This window comes from Vidua macroura, chromosome 31 (assembly GCF_024509145.1).
Source record: "Vidua macroura isolate BioBank_ID:100142 chromosome 31, ASM2450914v1, whole genome shotgun sequence".
Classification (NCBI taxonomy): domain Eukaryota; kingdom Metazoa; phylum Chordata; class Aves; order Passeriformes; family Viduidae; genus Vidua; species Vidua macroura.
The window spans coordinates 604,846-626,492 of NC_071601.1; the positions used below are offsets into that span (position 1 = coordinate 604,846).

Genomic DNA, 21,647 nt, shown 5'->3' on the forward strand with positions numbered 1-21,647 from the left:
AGTGGAGTCTCCCCCTCTGGAGTTATTCCAGAATTATCTGGACACAATCCTGTGCCCTGTGCTCTGGGATGGCCCTGCTGGAGCAGGTAGGCTGGACCAGTTGACCTACTGTGATCCCTTCCAACCTGACCCCTCTTGGGATTCATTCTGGGATTCCTTTTGCTGCTAAAAGCTCCTGCAGGTCTTTGTCAGAGAGTTTTAACACGCAGCCGACAGCTCTTCCATCTCCCTTGGTACCTCTCCATCATCATCAGCCTTCAGGTGCCTCCCTGCAGCACAGTGGGAGCTGATCACCAGGCTGAGTTTGCATCTGAGTTTGCATATGCAGATGCTGGCAAAGCAAAAAAAAAAAAAAAAAAAAAAAAAAAAAAAAAAAATTGAAAAAAATTTGCATTTTCATCAGAAATGTGAAAATGCTGCTATTCATTCTGAATCTGCATTGCTGCATCCAGGGCACCCCCTTTCTCTGCACTCCAGACTTCCAAACCCTGTGCAGGCACAGCCTCTAAAGGTCTGGGGTACCCCTGGCATTCGAAGGGAGGTGGGAAATCCCAGCCCTTCCATGCTGGAGCTCAGGAAGGGGCTGTAAATCTCCCTGTAAATCTCCCTGTTGCCCTCAGGGGGGAGAGGGGATGGTTCAGGCAGGAAAAGGGAAGGGTGAAAAAAAAAGGAATAAAAAGGCTGTGAAGGGGTTTCTCTCACAAAAGCTGAATGTGGGAATGGGGAAAGGGGCCTGGATGGTTGGGGGTCGTTGGCCAAGGCTTAACCCTTCGCAGCACCAGCTTTGCAAACGCGGGCGGTGGCTCTGAGCCCCCAGATGTGTGATATGTGGGATGCTTTGGAAAGCGGCCCCAGGGCTTTGAGGGGTTAACCTCCAACTTCTGCGGAAGGAAGGAAGGAAGGAAATCCCCTCTGTCCCCTGCCTTTGATTCTGGACCCCACTCAGCCGGCAGCCGGGGCACTGCCTCTCTCAGTTCCTCCTCAGAGGCAGCTAAAATGGTTTCCAGCCCCGCTGGGGCAGCTGTGGAAGCAGCAGGAGCTCCCCCAGTACAAAATTCAGGCGTAGGCTGGTTCCTAAACTGGTTTCTGCCCGGGGATGGATGGTACCAGCCAGGGAGCCCCGAGGCACCATCCTGGGGCTTCCCAGAGGCGCTGATGCATCCTTGCAAAATTCCCCTCGGCACACGCAGTGGGCAAGCTGTGGCACCTGGAAAACGTTATCCCAAAGCTCTCCCGAATGCCAGAGGACCCCAAACTCCTTGTGGGGCTGATATCCATGGTAAAAAAAAAACACAATCTGCATGGGGACACCAGCAGGTTGGTGTCGGGAAGAGCCACAGATTCCTTCGGGAGCACAGCAGCTCTCCGGGCATCTCCTGCAAGCTTCGAGGGTACCTGCCCTCCACTGGACCGCTCCATCCCTGTTCTCCACGCCGAAAGCATCGCTGATCTTCCTCCCTCTCCCGGGTGCCGGAGGATGTTTAGGACCCGGGCTGTGCAGCTCCTCCCTTCCAGGTCTCCCCAGGGTTATTGCTTGGTGGGAGGTAGGTTCAGGGCTTGGTGGTATGAATGAAAGAGAGAGAGGAAATCGGCGCTGAAAAGCTCAAACTGGAATAGCTCGCCTGTCTCCAGGCAACAGCCCTGACGCAACGGCTGGGAAAAAAAAAAAAAAGTCTCCTAAATGAAAAAAAAAAAAAAAAAAAAAAAAAAAAAAAAAGAACAACAAACCAACCACCACACGCACAGATTTCTGAAGCGAGACACAGAGGAGGAGGATGAGACAGACTCCGGGAGGCACTGGTGACACCGCTCTCCAAACACCGAGCTGGGGACCCGAGGTGGAAGGAGGGAGCCCAGATGTCCGTGCAATCCCCTCTCTGATTCCAGCCCCGGTAAGTTTGTTGCTGGTGGTGGCTTGGGGGCACAGAGCCACCCTGGGGACACCTAGCACGGGAGCTGTCGGAGAGCTGCCCGGGGCTGGAGGGGACCCCCGGCAAGGACCTGGGGGGCAGCAGAGAGGGGTGATGGGGACCCCACCGAGCAGCAGTTCCGCACCGGGGTCTGGCGAGCTGGTTCTGCTGTGACGGGGCTGGGGTTTGCAAAGTGTCCCCCCAGCCGCAATCTCCCTGGAGATGGCCGGCACGGTGGCTCCCCATTGACTGGGAATGTCTGAATCCTCCTTTCCCATGATGTTTGTGGATTTTATTCTCAGTTGGGAGCAGCGTGGGGCTTCTCACCCCCTCCAGGAGGATTTTTCCGCACAGGGTGAGGGGTAACAGGGGAGAGGCTGCCCGGGTTTCGGGACAGTCACCTGTTGCACCCTCTGCCCCCAGCCTGAGATGTGCAGCAGCTCTGGAAACCTTTCGAAACCTGGAAAGGTTTGTGGGGTTGTGCAGTGCAGACATGGTGGGATGAGCGCGGTGGCCTCGCAGGGCGTATCTACCTCGGGTTTTTGAATCAGGCATCGTGTGCCGAGCAGAGCAGGTTTCCACCTGCTCAGGTCTGGCCCTCGCAGCTCACGTTTACACCGGGGAGAGGGGGGAAAAAACCCAGCCAGAACTTCTTCAGAGCCCTTTATAACAGCTTGCGGCTAATTGTTAAAATAATAGCGCCAGCCCGCACCCCTCCCAGCACGAGTGTTTGTGCAAGCCCAGCCCGAACGCCCCGGGGTGTTGCACAGCACGGCAGCATCCCCATCCCGCAGCCCGGACCGCTCCGCTCCGGGCGGGCTGACACCTCTCCCACCACAGGCACCTCTCCAAGGACCCCCCTCCCTGTTTTCCTGCAATGCACCCCCTGTTATTCCACAATCCCGCACCCTCCGGCGCTTCTCGACATCGGAGACCTCAGCGGAGGTGGGGGGAGGTGGGAATAGATGAAAACCAAGTTCCTGGCTTTCCAGCGAGGGGCTGTGCCCAGCTGATTCCTCTGGCTTTGTCTGCTCGTCCCTTGGATCCGAGGAACTCCCCACTTTCCAGCGGGAACGAGCCTGTTTTGGCTGCTGTGGGTTTGCTCTGTGCCAGCCATCATTTCAGCACACGGGAGCTGCTGCTGGTTTTTGCATGCCAGCTCCTCTCTGCTTTCAAGTGCCCATTAAATTCCTCCCCCCCCATCCTTCATGGGGGTGTTGAGGGCGGGGGGTGGTCTACACACCACAAAAATCCACCAGAACGGGAGGAATCCGGCTTCTGCCGGGCTCTGGGCTTGCAACAGCCCTGCAGCCATTAGGTGTTTGCAAAATGTAGCAGAGACACTGCAGGGAAGAAGAAAAAAAAATAAATAAAAATAATCAGCCTAAGAGCAGCGTAGCCCTTCTGGAGGGAGGGAGAGGAGGGTCTGTTTGCAACCAGCTGATCTTAAATGATATTAAATCCCACAGTGCAGCTCAGCACTGGGAGAAGACAGGTCTGGGGACAGAGGCTGGGCGATCATGGTTTGGATAATTGGATGGGACAGGGGGCATGTAAAGGGGATTAGGGGGTCACCGAGGGGCTGACCCCACTCCCCTGATCATGTTAACTTGGAGCCTGGGGGTCTCCAGTGGGAGCTGGCTCCGACGTTGTTCCTGCAGGGGCTGAGCTCAGTGCTGGGCAGATTGGAGCTCAACAAAACAAACCAAAAAGGTTAGGTTGTGTATTTTCTTTCTGAAAACACACCCTTGCATGCTGCATTTGGGGAAAAAATAGCTCCCCGTACTACTCTCCTGGGAAGAGAGCATTTCTCAGCCTGCCCTGGCTCATTCCCAAGGAATCCCAGCCCTTTTCATTACCCTGGGCACACGGGCACAGAGGTCCCCGCCTCTCCTTGCTGAAACGCGGCCGTGCCTGGGGTGGCAGTGGGGAAAAAGGAGGAACAACCAGCTGTGCCACGCCACAGGTCCTTTGGGGGCATCTCTGGGAACAGGTTAGCTGTGCCACCTCTGAGATTAGCTCCAAAACCTGCCGGCAGCCTGGGGCAGTGCATGGAGAAGAAACCCCTGCCCATAATCCATGGCTCCACAGAGCTCAGAACACACCGAGGGTGGACATGGTGACTTCACCAAGAGCCTGAAAACTTGCCTTTGCTTCCGTTCCTTAATCCTTTTCCTCCTAAAAGGAACGCTGTCTGGTTTGGGCTCATGGGTTGAAAGCATTGATCCTGTTCAGCTCCCCAGTTTGCAGCTACTTCCAGCTGACTGGAAGACTGGTTTGCTGGAATGCCAAATACTTCTTCATGCAGGATTTCCACACAAAGCCTGGAAATCTGCTGATCGAGGGGAGCATAAGTGGTCTGAAAATGGAGCTGCAAGGGTCCATCTGAAGCAGGCAGCAGCCTCAGCCCTGCTCCCTCACCAGGAGCCTGCCAGAAGCTGTGTGGAGGACGCAGGAGGGATGAGGTGTAGTCGGGCAGGAAGGTGCAGATGTGTTTACTGAAACAGGCTCTGACTCTGCCGGTGATGCTGGAAATCAGCCAGGGAGAAGTGCCTTGGGGCAGGGAGTGCAAACTGGTCCCCTCTAATCTCACAGAATCGCAGAATGGTTTGGGCTGGAAGGGAGGTCCCTTCCAAAAAGCTCACCCACCCCTGCCATGGGCAGGGACACCTTCCACTGTCCCAGGTTGCTCCAAGCCCTGTCCAGCCTGGCCTTGGACACTGCCAGGGCTGGGGCAGCCATCTCTGCATCCCTCCACTCCTCTGATGGATTTTCTGCAGCCCCCACTGCCCTCCCCTCCTCCCTTGCAGTGTTCAGGGCTCTTTCTGGAGGCCATTTGGGCAGAAAGAAGTGCTGGAGCAAACCCTCGTCTTGCTCAAGGTCATATGTGAATGGAAAGCCCCTCTTTTTCCCTTTTCCCCATTTTTCTGTGAATGTCATGTCCACATCTATGCTTGTAGTGCCCATTTTGGTCTCATCAGTGCTGTCATTTTTCCATGGAGAAAGGAACAAGCTCACAGACAGGAGTGTGGCTGGAAGATCTCCATGGGCACCGTGTTCAGTGTCACTGAGGGCTCTGCCATGACTCCTCCAGCATGGGCAGAGACCTTTCCATCCTGTCCCGACCATCCTGAGCAGGCAGAGAGCATCTGATCCTGACAGCACCAATTCCAGCCCTGGAGCGTGTCCTGGCTCCTCGGGATCAGACAGCTCTTCCTGGTGCTGGAATTTTGTCCTTTTGAAGGGAGGGAAGCTGAAGGTCACTTTGGGACCAGGCTGGTTTTCTGCAGGAGAGGATTTCAGCTGCTACAGAAAAGGATTGGGTGGGTAAACACTGAATAATAGAATCCAGGGAAACCAGCTCTCCTCAGGGTCGGTGGGGTGGCCGGGGAGTTGTTCTCCACCTCTGCAGTGCCCTTGTGCAGAACCAGCAGGATGGGGGGCTCTGGCAGGGTGAGGAACCCCCGGCTCACCAAATCCACACAGCACAGCAGCTCCTCTCCTGACAGAGCTCAGTCTGGCATGGGGAAAGGAATGAGTGATGTGCAGCCACCCTGAAAAGGAACCACCAGCTCCAGGGAGCTGCAGTGTTGATCCTGATGGGTCTCTCCTTCCCTCACCCCATTCCTGAGGCCTCTGAGTCTCTGCTGCCCTGAGGATGCTCCGGAACATCCATCCACCTCCGTGAGCAGCCAGAGTCCTCCCTTACTCCATTGCTATGGCAACCCCTTCTCACAGGCATCTCCTCCTCTCTACCCCTCTCCCAACCTGCAGCAGACACCCGGGGGGGGGTCAGAGACCTGCAGGGGGGTCAGTCACCCCCACCCCATCCCTGTGTCATTGCTGTGCAAGGAGGGAGGCAAACACAGCTCTCCCTGCACACCAGGCACTGTCCCCCACCTCTCACTCCTCCTTGGTGTTCCTTCATCCCACCTTTCCAGGCTCAGGGTCAGCTGGGAGCTGCAGAGCTGGATGGCAATGTCAGCAGGCTGGATTTGCTCCAGGAATTTCCTCTGTAGGACCAGGGGGTATCTGGGTGGGCCAGGGAGACCCCTGTGCAAACCTTCAGAGCAAATGATCAGGGGAACCCCATCCCAAACTCCATGGATCATGGAGGGTGTCCCTGCACCCACTGGAGTGCGAGCACGAGCACTCAGATGAGACCTGGAGACACCAGAGGTGAATTCTGTACATCTCTGAAAATCCCCAGAGCTTTTTCCCTGAAGACCAGCTCAGAGACTGAACAGTGAGAGGGAAACTGAGGCACAAAGGGGCTGAGGTGCTTTTTGAAGGTCATTCACAGCCTGAAGCATTGCCTTCGCCCTGTTTGCTCCATGCCAGAAGTGACATCTGTGGTCTGTTTGGGCAAAAGGGCTTCTGTCAGCTGAGGTTTTGTCTCATATCGAGGCTTTTTTGTCTTCCCAGCCTCCAGAGGAGCAGAATTCCTTTAACACAGACTCCTGCAGTCACTACTGCTCCTCTGCAATAAAAAATGGTATTACAGGAGTCCACCAGGAATAGCAAAGGAAAAAGAATAATTTGCTCCCCACAGCTCCTCCTTGGCTAACTGTTGAACTCCCAGTCTAACATTCCTATTATTTCTCTGTCCCAGGCTTGTGCTTCTGCTGATCCCTTGGGGTAGGTCAGTTGACTTCTCCAGTGGAAACCTAACACAAGAAAGAAATTAAAGGGGTTTTTTGTTGTTGTCTCAGTGACCTGTTGTGTTCTGTGCTTTCAGGATTCATCTAAGGGAAGGGGGGGAACCCCTGAGCAGAGATTCTTAGTGAGGTGTGAGCAAACCCTCACCCTGTTTTGGGGCTGAACTCGTTACCCCTAATTAGGAGTGGCACGAACTCCCTGTGGCAGGTGTGATAATGAGACAAATCAAGGATTAATCACTTAAATCCCCTCACACAGGCTAGCCCAGGGGGAGCCAAGCCTGGGGCAGGGAGACTGGGAGGATGTGGATTTGAGCCAGGGGCAGGTTTGTTCCTGGGAATTTGGTAACTCTCAGGCACCAAAGGGTTTGTGTTACAGCACAAGGGCATTTTTCACACACTTACAACTTTCAGATCTCTTTTTCCACAGCAGGTGTTTGATCCAAATCCAAGATATTGATAGGAAGTTAGAGGTGGCTCCCTTCTGTCACTTTGGAGTCTGGACAGGCTGGGGAATGCTGCCAATTTACGGGGTGTCCCTGCAGAGGGAATGAGGCATTTCACGTTACACCAGAGAGAAAGTGAAGGATGGGCTGAATCAATGCTGTTTTTAGGGTAGAAAAACCAAATCTCCTCCAAAGCTGCTGGGAGTTGTGGTGACAGGGAGGGGGAGATGTCAGCAGGGTTGTGACAAAGGGGATGCTCCAAGCTGCTGTTCTGTTTTCATGGTCCAATGCTCTAAATGCTAACTGAGCTGTGCCCAGGGCTCAAATACCAGGGGCCATTGCCACCCTGAGGATTCTGTACACGCTGAAAAACAGGACCAAAGAGTTTGTGTGGGGCTCTGCTTTGTAGCTGTGGCATTCAGAAAACTATAAAAACATGATCTTTGCTGGGGATTAGCAAATCCAGCAGCCCAGTGTGGAGCTGCAGCAGACTCTGGGACTGCTGGGTTTGGGCCACCCTCAGCAATCTCCACAGACGTCTCATAGGACAGGGAAAAAAAGCTCAGAAACGAGGTCTTTAGAGTCATTACTTGTTTTCCTTTATTGATCTGGGGAGGCTGGAGCAGGAGGAAAGGTAAATTCATCGACAAGCCCTGAGCCCTGCAGAGCACCCCTCCACCGGGCCAGCCCATTGCTTTCCCTTCTCTTTTTCAACAGAAGCAGGAGAATTGTTGCTGTTCCAGGCACGAGAGCTGTTGGCTTCAACCTGACAGAGTGTCTGTGCGTGCTCCCTCTCCCCGTAAAACTCTCATTAACATAAATAGGAGCGGGAAGGAGACCACAACATGACTAATCCTCCACCCCCACACTGTCTGTGTGTACGCTCCCAACTCCTCGTTCAGCTCATGTGCCCCCACACAATTGTTGGGATAAGTCTTACTCTCACTCGGTGTTTATTTTAAATTGAATCTTCTTACTGAAAAGGTTGGAGAGGCGTAATTATGGTCTGGATTTCAGATCTGCACATGCCTTTGTGTAAATGGCAGGGAGAAGAATGGCTGAGTAACTGTAGGAAGCTGCACACATCCTGCCTGGTTTTCCAGGCACCTCACCAGGCAGGCAGAAAAGTATTTTGTTTTGTGCCTGACGTTCAGAGGAGAGCTCGGGATCTATTCCTAGCTCAGCTATAGATGAGCACACGACCTTGAGAATGTCTCTTATCTGATCCTGCTGGCAAATGATTACGGAAGCTGCCTGAGCTTAACTCTTGAAGAGTTCTCTGCCCCTCCAGGTGCCAGGGTTTGTCAGACCAGCTCTGGGCACAGCTTCCATGAGTGCTGACAGGAGGAGAAGTGGGGAGGAAGCTCCTGGCTTCTCTGTGCTGCTGCTCATAAGGGTGTTTACAAGGGACCATTCTCACTGGACAAACTGGACGTGGCCGGTGATGGAAACCACAAGTCCAAGTCTCCCTGGGTGTCTGAGCCCAAACCATGCCAGCACCCCAGCTAGTTCCTCACATGGCTGGGACCACGTTCCTGACTGGAGCCAGTGGGCCAGGAGGGACCAGAATCCTCAGGCTGCAGCTTTAGCAAACCCAGAACTAAACCCAGAGCTGTAAAACTGGAGGGAAGTGTGGTGTGGGGAACAGTAAGTCCTGTTTCCCAGTTCTCCTTTTGACTCAAACTCCTGGGAGAAGTTTGGGTTCGCAGAATCACAGAATGGTTTGTGTTGGAAGGGACCGTAAAGATTCCACCCCCTGCCATGGACAAGGACACCTTCCACTACCCCAGGTTGCTCCAAGCCCTGTCCAACCTGGCCTTGGACACTTCCAGGGATCCAGGGACAGCCACAGCTTCTCTGGGCAACCTTGGCCAGGGCCTCACCATCCTCACAGGGAAGAATTTCTCCCTAATATTTAATCTAAACTTCCCCTCTTTCAGGTTGTCCTGTTTCATCTGGACCTGATTTGCCCAGATGGGGAAATGTGGGTTGGCCAGGTAGAAAATCAGCAAAACCAGTCATCCCAACATCCAGCAGCAGCCACTGCTGTCTCCAGAGGACTTTGGGATCTGGGAATGTGTCCTGGCCTCCTTGGTCGCCCATCTATGGCCCCTTGAGTTAAGATTGGAGGTGTAGGCAACCAGAGCTTTGCTAAAAGCCAGAGCCTGTCTGTTCCTGCCCCAGAGCACTCAGATAACCGAGGTGAGGTCACCCTCCCCTGCAGCACCTTGGCACTGAGCCTCTCCCAAAATCCTCACACCCCTGCTCCAGCAAGAGCTGTCTCACTTTCCTCACTCCCTTTTCCCTCTCAAAACCAATCCTTTTTTTTTTTTGTTTTTTTTTTTGTTTTTTTTTCCTAGGTGTTCATCCAAGGCTGGCTTGGTGCTTGAGGAGGGGCCCACACTTCAGCTGTACTCCAGGGAGCTGTGCTGAGTGCCTTGTGACGCCTGGTCAAACCTTGAGGGTTCTCATCTCCATCCCTGGCCCTTTCCAGCCCACCTCTATGCCTTTGGACTCCCAGAGAAGATGTCTGTGCCCCAAATCCAAATAGAAGAGGCTCTGGACAGCAAGGATGCTGGCTCTGGGGGGGTTCCTCCTCCGGATGATCATCTGAGGACCCTCAAGGCATTGACAGAGAAGCTGAGACTGGAGACCAGGCGCCCTTCCTACTTGGAATGGAAGGCAAAGCTGGAGGAGCAGGCTTGGAAGAGCCCCCAGCCTGAGGGGACAGAGGATGAGGCCACCAAGGCCAAAAAGACCCCAGGGGAGACTGTCCCCATGAGGAAGGTGCAGCTGCACCTCAACGGGAGCCCTGCCCAGGACAAGGGGACTGTCACCTCAGGGAGGATAGGTGGCTTTGAGAGCATCGACGAAGCTTTGACGTGGCTCAGGAAGGAGCTGGTAAGTGATTGCCTGTCCCCGTTAGCACAGATTTTCAAGAGGGATAAAAATGAAAGAGTGGGGAAACTCCTTGTTCCTACCTGCCTTCAGCCCCAGGTGGAAAGGCAGCAATCAGTCCTTGCCTTTCCCATCACTCACTCATTGCGTTTTCCACACCTGGCTCTTCCAGGTCTGCCCTCTGTTGTTTTTTTCTTGATTCAAACCCAGTCCACATTTCAGTCATTCCCCGATCCCAGCCTTGGGCCCTGTCTCACACATCTGTTTATTTCTGGTGGTTATGTGCTGGACATTTCACAGAGAAGGAGAGGACAGAAATCCTTTGTCTTTTCTAGGAACCTGTGCTAGGAAAATCCAGAGAGCCAGGGCACAGGGCTGAAATTCACCTTTTCTCTGTCAGTTTGCTATTGTGGCTTTTGGCACAAATTTATCCTGGGCCTGACCCAGCTCCCAGCCAAGGTCAGGAGTCAGTACAGCCTGGAAATAATTTGCAGGAGGATGCACCAGTCCTGACAGAGCTCAAGAAGTGTTTGGAAAATGCTCTCAGGCATGTAGAGTGATTTTGGGGTTGTCCTGTGCAGGGCCAGGAGTTGGACTTGATCCCTGTGGGTCCCTTTCAACTCAGGGTATTCTGTGATTCTCTGGAGGTCAATAGGATATGGCATGGGTATGTCCCTGTCAGGGCAGCTGAAGTCAGAGCTGGAGACTGAGCTCAGGTGCTCTTCACAGGAGTAGAAGCAATCAGACACCAAAAGCCCACTTCCCAGCGATCCTTCCCTTCTCCTCACTGGCATGAAAATCTTTATTATTTGGCCCAAATCACTGGAAGTGACTCATGACACGTGGCTTTGTTTCTGTTGCCCAGTTGGAATTTTGCCTGTGAGTCCCAGCAGGAATATTTGCAACAGGGGCTGGGACATCACTTGTGGCCAACACTTGTGAAAATGTTCCTGTGCAGACACTTTGTTTTTGAGAAGCACTGAAATATTTGAGGAAAGCTTCTGACAAAAATTAATAACAGTTTTAAAGATTTCTTTGCGACTTTTGCTTCAGATAACGTTGATTTGTCATCTTTCTGTTGCTGCATTCACCCAACTCCACTGGTCCCCTGAGGATTTATTTACTGAGATGGTTCTGGATACTGCACTTTGGTGACTTTGTTTCTCAGGATTGTGGTTTTCAGGAATGCAGGACTATTAGGAACAGCTTTGAGATCATCCTCTACAACCCCTCAGTGCTCTGGAGAACCTCAGCTCCAGACCTGTGACCTGAATCTGGGTGTAATCTTAAATTCACACTCGATGGAAACCCTGAATCTCATCATGATCAAAGAGAGTGAGAAGCAGATTTTCCTTCTCAGAACATTGGATTTTAAAAGATTTGGGGTTTTCTTTCAATCTCTGTCCATGATGGAAATACAAATTGTCTCAGAGTCTGATTCTACCCCTTACACTAGGGTGCGGTATCTAAACCACCATCTGTCAAAAACTGAAAGTTTAAATTAAAGACAAGAAAAGGCCAAGCAAACCCTAATTGTTCTTCACTTTCCATTTCCCAGCCACTTAATTATACTGGTCTTTGCTGGATCTGGACGTGACTGGTAATTTAGAACAATTTCCCCAAAAGGGAGAGCAATTTTTTGACTGGCCACAGGGTGAAATAGCTGTGCTGAAGGCACGAGTGTGGGTAAGAGCTGCCAGCAGGCAGAGGGAGCACAGCCAGGCCGTCCCATCACATGGTGCTGGAACCAAAAGGTGCATTTCACATTACATTTCAAGGGTGAAATGCAGTTTCTTGTCAAATAAAGGAACAAGCTTCCAAACATCCCAACACAGACGAGATTTTTTCCTCGTTTTTTCTCATGTTGTGGCAGCAAAGCCATCAGGAAGGCTCCACAGCAGCATGAACCCCAGAAACCAACCAGATCTTGGGCTGATACCCCAGTGTGGGCAGCAGGAGAGGGGGGATTCTGCCCCTCTCAGGTGAGACCCCACCTGCAGAGCTGCCTCCAGATCTGGGGACCAGCACAGGAAGGACCTGGAGCTGCTGCAGAGAGCCCAGAGGAGGCACCAGGATGTTCAGAGGGATGGAGCAGCTCTGCTGTGAGGAAAGACTGAGAGAATTGGGATTGTTCAGTTTGGAGAAGGCTTTGGGATGAGCTAATTGTGTCCTTCCAGTTCCTGAAGGGAGCCTACAAGAAAGATGGTGAGGGACTTTGGACAAGGACAAAGGGAATGGCTTCCCACTGCCAGAGGGCAGGGTTAGATGGGAAATTGGGAAGGAATTCATCCCTGTGAGGGTGGGGAGGCCCTGGCACAGGGTACCCAGAGAAGCTGTGGCTGCCCCTGCATCCCTGGCAGTGTCCAAGGCCAGGTTGGACAGGGCTTGGAGTGAGTGGGATAGAGGAAGGTGTCCCTGCCCATGGCAGGCTGGAACAAGATGAGCTTTAAGGTCCTTCCCACCCACACCATTCCACGCTTCTGTGATCCCACAATATGGCTACTGAGGGTCTGTAGGACTCACCTATCCAATGAAGGGGCAAAAGCTGGTGAATGTGGAGATTCTTTTCATGCAGGAAAGAAGTGCAGCAGCCCTGTCCTTAGGGAGTGAAATGCAGAGTGTGCAGCTCCATCACCCCCAACCCTCAGCGCAGCTCCCAGCGTGTTCAGGCTGGGTTGTCTCAACAGCATCACCCTGGAATGGTTCTGGCTTGTCCCAGGGAGCATCCTGCCAAGCACTTGGAGCTCCAGGAGTTTGCACATGCTGGGGACTGTTCCCATCAGGCAACTGGTACAGGACCACCCAGTTCTGGATTTAACTCTATCCCAGCCAAAAGCAGCAGAGGCAGGGCAGTAAATTTGGTATTATCATGGAAGGGTTTAGGTTGGGAAAGCCCTCTAAGATCATCAAGTCCAACCACTCCCCAGCACTGCCAAGGCCAGCACTAAACCATGTCCCCAAGCCACATTCACACAGCTGTCAAATCCCTCCAGGGATGGGGATTCCACCACTGCCCTGGGCAGCTGGGCCAGGGCTAGACAGTCCTTTTGCTGAAGAAATGTTTTCCTAGTATCCAATTTAAACCTCTCTTGGTGCAACTTGAAGCCATTTCCTCTTGCCCTATATCTTGTCACTCCCAATCCACACAAAAGCTATCATCTGACACTGCAAGGAATTTTCCTCTGTGTCTTCAGGGTGTGCTCTGATTTGACTTCAGCCAGGTTCAGGCTGCTCACCTTGAGAAGTGAAGCAAAGGACAAACCCAAGGTTTTATTGTCCATCTGCTTTTCTGGGCCTGTCACCTCACGTGACCTGTCCCAGGCCCTGGTTTGTAGGGCTGACAGGAACCCACGGAGCCTCGGCCAGCCACGTCAGCCAGGCCCTGCTGAGAGCCTGGCCTCGAGAAGCTGATTTATTCAGACATGCAAACTGCTCTTGTTTTTGTGCTGAGAGGCTCTGTGGAGGTGTAGGAGAAAATTGCAGCTCTCAGCTTGTGCTGAGCTGCCCCGGGGCTGGAGCATTTCCCTCCCCAGTTCCTCCTGCCTCTTCTCTGCCCCTGTGCTTGCCTTTGCACTGTCAAGTGTGGCAGCTCCTCGTCTGTGCTGAGAGCAAAACCATCACCAGCCCAGGGATGGTGACAGACTCCAGGACTGGAGGGGTCACACTTTGCTGTTTGTTTTTGAAATTTGCCAGGTTTTACAAGTTATGAAATTAAGCACTCAAAGTCCTCTCCCTCCTAAGTATGGCTAAAGTACAGCCCTGTGAACAGGGACATCTTAGAACAGTTCTAGCTTTGTCCCTTTAGGAAAAATGAGGTTTCTATCTCAAATTCACCACTTTGGCCCTGAAATCTGAGGGGTGTGAGCCAGAATGCAGGAAAGACTTGAAAAGGAACACATATTTCTGATGGTCCCTCCTGGGAAATCATGAAACACCTGTGTCCTGTCAATCAGATTTTTTAAAATTAAATATTAAGTGCTTTTATTTCTATTTGGGATACTCATATTGGCTGAACAAGTGCTTGAGTGAATTTAAACAACAGTGCAGCACCAAATTTCCTCATTATGAGGGTGGGGAGGCCCTGGCACAGGGTGCCCAGAGAAGGTGTGGAATCCCCACCCCTGGAGGTGTCCAAGGCCAGGTTGGACAGGGCTTGGAGAAACCTGGGACAGTGGGAGGTGTCCCTGCCCATGGCAGGGGGTGGAACAGGATGAGTTTTAAGGTCCTTTCCAACTGAAATCATTCCACGACTCTGACTTCTACTGTTAAATTGCTGAAACTAGGGAAGAGTTTAGGATTTATTATGGAACAGGACCATCCCCAGGGATCAGTTTGGGTGCAGCCACTCTGTTCTGGGGAGAGAGGGAGCCAACACAACCTAAACAACACTGAAGAAGGGTGAGATTTGGGACCCACGACATGGTCCAGCTGGCAAAGAAAGCTCTCCTGGTGGTGGTGGAGAACTCCCAGGCACTCCAGAAGGAGCTGGGATAACTCATCTGGTGCTGTGGGTTGCACCACAAGGGTGTGAGCACCTAAAATTACCTATATCAGGGTGGCATCTGAGCACCTCTGAAGAAGCCCCAAACTAAAACACAGATAATGTAGGCTTGTCTGAAGGGTTTGGCAAGGATCTGACAAGTGGCCTGTGCTTCTTTGTGCTTGAATCCAAGTGGCTGCACTCAGGAAAGTGCTGATTCACATTTCAGTTTCTTTTGAACTTCTGGAAATAAAAAGGGCTGGCCCTGTGAGAACAGCTGCCTCTCCAAAGACCATCCTCCTGAGCTTCAAGGACCAGGCTGGGACTTCATTCATGGGACTCTTCTCTTTTGGGAAGACAGGGAAATCTCAAAGAGCTCCTTGTCTCCATGCCTCAAGGTGCTGCCTGCTGAAAATCCCCCAAAAGCAATGCAGAGAAAAGATGGGCTGCTGGAAATGGGAAAATTATTGGTCTTCCTGTCTGTTGAAGACAAAATTGAAGGCAACTGCTTGTAGCTATTAGGGCTGAGCTACCTAGACTGGAAATCAGGAAAGAATACATCCAGAATTTTCTCTCCCTCACCTCTGTTAAACATCCCTGGGAACCTCTGAGGCTCAATCCAAGCAGAAAATCCTCCCTAAGTTCATAAGATCCGGTGGTCCAACTTTGCATTTAAATCCAGCAGTTGCTTCTCTCCCAGGAAGGACCTGAGTCTGGTTCCCCCTTCCAGCCTGGGAAGTTCAACCTGGCATCCTGTCCTTTCCAACAACATTCCCCAGCCATGTTGGCGAGAAACAGCTGGGGCTTGATGTGCAGAGAAAGGCAGAATGTGTTAAAATGTTGGTTTTCATGAGCAAAGCACACCTAAGGCTCTTCCTGCCCTGGCCATGAGAGGATCAAAAGAAATCAAAAGCCTGGTTTCTGCTGGATGCTCCCCAGGGGTTTCTCCAGGATGCTGCATCCGTGTGTGGGATCCTGCTGCTGCCTCACACGGATGAACTGGAGTGTGCAGTTACCTCGTGGTGACTGGCCCTGTGGGTGAACTCTGCAAACCAAAAACCTCACGGCTTCCCGTGATGTGGCCCCTGTAATCCCATTATTCATTCCCAGGCAGCTTTGTGGAGGTCTGCTGGCCTGACAACGCCGCTTTTAAAGGGACATCACTCATCCTTTCCAGTGATTGTTTGGTCCTCAGCATGGGACGGGGGGAATGGCTTTAGTATTTGTGCAGAGCCTCTGGGAAAGGGAAGGAGAACGAGGATTTCTGGGTTCTGGCTGAAATTCCTCTAAATGTTCTGGGAGGGTTTGAATAGAGCAGTGTTTAGTGGGACAGCTCCATGGATGCAGGACAGGGGGTTTGCATCTCAAGCCAAGCCCCAGGGATGAGTGTGAGGAGTGAGAGTTCATGCCCTGCAGAGCAGCCCAACTTTGGTGCTCCACCCTCTGCCCAGCTGTCACCCCACAGAGCTGCCTCCACAGGACCTGCCACCAGGCAAGGAACTCCCAAGCCCTTGGGAAGACAAGGCAGCCTTCCAAGGAGCACAGACAGTGACAGCCCTCATCCCAACTTCCATCTCCTCCTTGTGCACATCGTCCACTCATAGAAACATGGAATTCTTAAGGTTGGAAAAGCCCTCGAAGATCATTGAGTCCAGCTCTTAACCCAGCACTGCCAAGGCCACCACTAAACCATGTCCTCAAGTGCCACATCCACATGGTTTTAGTCAACCACTGCCAGGCTTTGTTCCTTATCTTTGTTTTCTAGAGGGCTTTGCCTTCCAGCTTGTGTGAAATCAAATGGATTCCTCAAGAGAGGGAAAAAGAGAACCAGTCAAAAACATGAAAAGCTGGTTTGCAAGAGAAAAAAAGCACCTATAACTCACAGCTCTTTGCACAATGGTCTCATAATTCTCTTTTAGATGTTTTTGTTGGTGTCTTTTTTTTTTTTTTTTTTTGGCAGCAGAGGCTTTTTTAATCTCACATTCTTCCAAATATTCAATGAAAGCCTTTGTTGGCATTTCTTAGGTAACTTGATAAACCAAGAAGAAAGAATGACCCAAGGTCACTTCAATAACACCTGTGATTGCCTCCAATAAAATGTCAGTATTTGTTGTGAGAGAGGGCAAAATATCAACAAAATGATTCTTTTTTTTTTAAATTGTAACTCAGGTGGAAGAATGAAAACTGCCAAGTGGCATTGCTCTGCTGGGGGTACAGGTTATGAGGTCTGAGAGGAAATAGTGAGTTTTTTGATAAAGGTAAATGACCACAACCCTGCCAACAATTTGAGAGAGATTTCCTGAGAGCGAGAGAGAGATATTCACTCAGAGATTGGTACAAAGGTGACTTAATCCTCTCCAGACAGCCAAGCTGGGGTCTTATTGCTGGCTGGGAGCATCAGGCAAGGTCCTTCAGGATGCCTCTGTAGTGTCAGAGAATCATAGAATGGTTTGGGTTTGAAGGGATTTAGATATTAGAAAAGAATTCTTCCCTGTGAGAGTGGTGAGGCCCTGGCACAAGTTCCCATCCCTGGAAGTGTCCAAGGCTGGGTTGGATGGGGCTTGGAGCAGCCTGGGAAGGTGGAAGGTGTCCCTGCCCATGGCAGGGGGTAGAACTGGATGAGCTTTAATGTCTCTTCCAACCCAAACCCTTCAGGGATTCTCTGACTACCTGGAGGAGGAGGGATTATGTCACAAGCCAAAGTAACCCCAAGGCTGCTTTGCTTCACACCCTCCTTGCAGCGGCCCTTGGAAAGGGGTCATGGAAAGGTCTCCTGTAGGAATATCAGGGTGTCTGTGGGGTCTCTCAAGGGGAACTTTCCTTCCTCCCTTCCCTTCTGCATCTTCATGCACAAGCCACCAGGCCAGGAATAATTTACTCCCTTTCCCCCAGGGCTACATCTCTACCCACAAAATGAGCAGCTCATTTTCAGGCCTGGAAGGAAACTGATACGGTCTGATCACATCCATGCTGCTAAAATCCAGGAAAGGGAAATTTATCCTAAAACATAGAGTCACAGAGTCCTAGAATTGGCTGAGTTGGAAGGGGCTTTAGAGAGCATTCTGTTCCAGCCCCTCCTGGTGAGCGTGTTGGGCTTCTTTCCCACCTTCTTTTCTTTGTAGCTTTTGTGGTTTTGTTGCTTTTCTGCGAGGAGGGAAGTGGGGTGGGAAGTGGGAATTGTCTTGATTTGCTTTTCCAGCCCTCCCTTCTCCTGTTTGCCAGGCTGATTCCCACACCAAGTGTTCACTCCTTCCTTCACTACCCACAGCATCCTGTGGCAATGAATTTTCTTAATTATGACTTAGATTTTTTTTTTTTAATAAAAGACCTCTTTCCTTTCATTGCTTATGAATCTTCCACCTTCCCAAGCCAGGTGCCAAGGGAGGAAAAAATACCTCCAAAACACTTAGATCATTAGCTTGGAGGTTGTAGATCTCTGTCCTGGGGGAAACCATGGAGGTTCCATCCTGAGAGCCACTTCAAATCACCGAGATAAAATAAACCACAGGGGAGGTCGAGTCTGTCATGGGCTAGCTCTGATTTATGCAGGCTGGAAACCCAGGCTGAGTATTTGGGGATCAGTTATTTGGTGTTCTTTTAATTGGTCGTTTCCACCTCTAATTGCTCTGTCTCCCTGTGGCTGCTGCCTTATGAGCAAAATTAATTTGGGCTTTGTTTAATGTTGAGATGGAGGCTCTGAAGCCTGACAGATACCCAAGCCAACAGCCTTGGCACGGCTTTAATTCCAGTTTCCTGGTGCTCCTGAAAACACAAGCAGGCACAGAATTTCTTGATTGTTAAAAATTCCCCATCCTGAGCTGGTATTTTTTGGGGATGCATTGCTGGCTTGGAAGATCCCTGTCTCCTTCACAGATCAAGCACCTCTAGATGAGTTCACAGAATCAGCTAGGTTGGAAAAGACTTTTGAGATTGAGTCCAACCTATGACCTGACACGACCTTGTCAACCAGACCATGACACATTCAGCCTTTTTTTTAAATGCCTCCAGGGATGGTGAGTCTGTCATCTCCCTGGGCAGCCCATTCCATGTCCAATCACTCTTTCTGTGAAGGACTTTTTCATAATGTCCAACCTAAACTTCCTCTGGAGCAGCTTAAGGCTGTGTCCCATCATCCTGTCACTGGTTCCCTGGGAGCAGAACCCAACCTCCACCTGGCTGCACCCTTCTGTCAGGGAGTTGTGCAGAGTGATGAGGTCTCCCCTGAGCCTCCTTTTCTCCAGGCTGAGCCCCCCCAGCTCCCTCAGCCACTCCTCCTCACAGGGCTTGTGCTCCAAACCCCTCACCAGCCTTGTCGCCCTTCTCTGGACGCATTCAAGCACCTCAACATCCTTCCATTCCCCACGATCCGGTGGGTGCAGCCTCGAGCAGCAAATTTGCCACTAAAAACCCTCTTCCCTCCCTGTTCCAGGCAGAAATGCGCCTGCAGGACCAGCAGCTGGCCAGGCAGCTCATGCGGCTGCGCAGCGACATCAACAAGCTGAAGATCGAGCAGACGTGCCACCTGCACCAGCGCATGCTCAACGATGCCACCTACGAGCTGGAGGAGAGGGACGAGCTCGCCGACCTCTTCTGCGACTTCCCCCTCGTGAGCTCCTTCAGCCTCTCCACGCCCCTCAAGCTCATCGGGGTCACCAAGATGAACATCAACTCCCGCCGGTTCTCGCTGTGCTGAACAGGGGGGGGGAAAGGAGAGGGAAGGATGGGGGAGAAAGAGGGAGAGGGCTCTCTCTGCCTCATGGCTGGGTGAGGAGAGGCCAACGAGGAGCAGAGGGAACGGGAGCAAACAGGGAACCCGCAGCTGGTCTTGGTGGCAGCATAGAGATTGGCACTGGAACAGCCCAGGGATGCTCATGGGGGAAGGCAGGACCTGCGTGGAAGAAGCCTGGAGAGCATCCAGACCCAACACATGCACTCAGCTCCTTTGCCAAGTCCCTTCTCCTCCTCTTCCTCCCACAGGATGCAGCTCGGTGTGGGTGGTTGTGCTCAAAAACCAAAGGAGGGGTCAAAAATCAGCCACAAAGCAAAATCCCTCTTCCCTTCCCCTCCTCCCAGGCTGGAGCAATGTTGCTCTCCTCCATGGATGTCTCCCTGGGCAGCAGCCCTCAGCCTCTGCTGCTCCAAGTGCAGGATCCATGGGGCTGTTTCAGGTGGGAAGTTGATTTCCAGTGGGAAGGAGCCCTCCCAGCAAGCAAAGGACTGTGGGTTAAATGGTACCAGCCCCAAGAAGTGGTGAGAAGATGTGTTTCTTGGATTGCTCCATAGAGTCCAGGGCACTACAGCTTCATTTTGCCTGTGGTATAGATTATAGACTCACCATGGGCACATTCAGAGATTCCAGCTGACCAGAAGTCTCCTGCGTGCCCTGGAAGTCATACCCAGAGCAATACACATTTCTGATCCTGTTGGATCGGGCTGTCAGCCCCAAGACACCCTGTGGCTCACCCTGCAAGCAAGGAAATGTGTACCCAAGACGTTTCCTGCCAGGGAAATCCCCAGGCTGACACCCCCCAGCAGCAGCACCAGCAAACCCTGGATCCTCTGTAGCAGCACACATCCATCAGAGAGAGGGAACTTCAAGAGGAGAAAGGGGACTTTTGGGTATTGAACTCAAAATGGGACTTAAAATTAAAGGGAGAAATTACTGTGATGAGCTTTGGACCTGCAGCAACACATGGGGTTCCCTCCCTGCCCAGCAGAATGTGAGATGGATGCTGTATTTTCTTGCCTTTCAGTGCACACGGCTGCCTGTACTTGGCACAGGGGGCAGAGACCTCTGGTGCTGCCCAGCAAGGGACTCCAAAGGTCTTGCCATGGCAATTTTGGGACAGCTGGCACCCAGGACAGGACAGATCAAGTGTGGATGCCTTCAGGCTCTCCCTCCTGTGCCCACACCGCTCCTGACCCTGTCAGAGCGGAACAATCCTGCTCATGGTGCCCATACCCACGGCAGGAGGGTTGGAATCAGATGATCTTTATGGTCCTGTCCAACCCAAACCATTCTAGGATCTCAGCCCAACTCTGCCCCTCCCCACGTGCCCGAGCAGGAGCAGCTCTTGGCTGAGCAGACCTGGCTGTGCCCACAGCGCCAGCCCAAGGCCTGGGAAGGAGCAGGAGGAGCAATCTCACTGCTCTGGAAGCTGTGGCTGTGTCGATGTGCCTGTAGCTGTCCGTGAGCTCCATGTGTGTGTGTCAGTCACTGTGTGTGTGCATCTGAGCCCGCAGGACGCCTCTCCCAAGAGGCTCCAGGCTGGGTTCACGCCTTTGTTCCGAAACGTGACGGGAACTGGGATCCAGCGGGACTCCGACGTGCCTGGGAGGATGCAAGGAGGCTTCCAGACCTGGGGTTCCACTGGGAGCTTTAGGTTGGTGCAAAGACAAATAATTTGTGTGCCTCCACAGGTCTGCACAGTGGGGATGAATTAAGGGGTTCACAGACGTGTGGGGCTGGGGACGCCGAGCTGAGATCAGTCCTCCATCCCCCACAGCCCCTGGGTGATGCCTCCCCATCCACTCCAAAGCTCCCTGAGTATCTTTCCTTTCTGCTAAGGAAGGAGGAATTTTAGGCACCAGAACTTTATGCATACCATCAGCACCATGCCTGGGTGCTGAATCTTGTGCTCCCCAGGTGAGGAAAGTTTATTTTGGGTTGTGACCAGACTGTCACTTGGCCTCTGGACAAGACAACCAGCCACGGTGCCATTCAGTTTACTAGGAACAGCCTTACTTCCCCATGGACATCTTGGAAAAAAAAAACAAAACCCCACCTCATTAAAATTCTTCTTTGTTTACTTTTTTCATAAAAATAAATCAGTTTGTGTCCCACATGTTGATTTTCAGAGGTGTTTTCAATCAGAGGATAGAAATGATGGGTTTTCCATGAAAATAATGCCTTGGAAAGGGGGATTGGTTCTCTCTAGGGTCAAATGGAGTCGAGTACAGGGTGGGCCTGCCTTTGGGCTCTTGTCTGGTAGCCAAAAGCAGGGGTTAATTCAAGCACAGTCTTCGTGGGTCATTACACGTGGCACTAGAAAATCAGACGTCTGGGTTCCAGACATGCATCTTCTGCATTAAGGGGGAAGAGGGATGGATGTAACTGCCAGCTGTTTGTTGAAATGCACATTTTTTTAATTACAAAGCCTCTGTCTGTATTGATTTCTGCCTCTGGTCTCTCACTGTGTTGGGGAAGCACCAGGATGGTGTGTTCCAGGATTACAGGTGTGCCAGGTTTCTTCCT

The 21,647-nt window shown here is 51.9% G+C and overlaps 1 protein-coding gene across 1 annotated transcript; it reads left to right on the forward strand.

Annotated features, from left to right (window-relative positions):
* The first annotated feature begins 1,085 nt into the window (after positions 1–1,085).
* Positions 1,086–21,235, forward strand: FAM167A (family with sequence similarity 167 member A). The gene is made up of 3 exons (XM_054001695.1): positions 1,086–1,892; positions 9,375–9,915; positions 18,822–21,235. Exons 2-3 carry the CDS (start codon positions 9,541–9,543, stop codon positions 19,083–19,085), a joined length of 639 nt encoding a protein of 212 aa, XP_053857670.1. The 5' UTR covers positions 1,086–1,892; positions 9,375–9,540; the 3' UTR covers positions 19,086–21,235.
* Positions 21,236–21,647: the final 412 nt, after the last annotated feature.

What these genes read in the sequence shown, in the direction of transcription:
- FAM167A (XM_054001695.1), top strand. Translation starts at nt 9,541, where the DNA reads ATGTCTGTGCCCCAAATCCAAATAGAAGAGGCTCTGGACAGCAAGGAT. An exon ending in CGTGGCTCAGGAAGGAGCTG is followed by an intron (nt 9,916 to 18,821) that starts GTAAGTGATTGC and finishes TCCCTGTTCCAG; the next exon opens with GCAGAAATGCGCCTGCAGGA.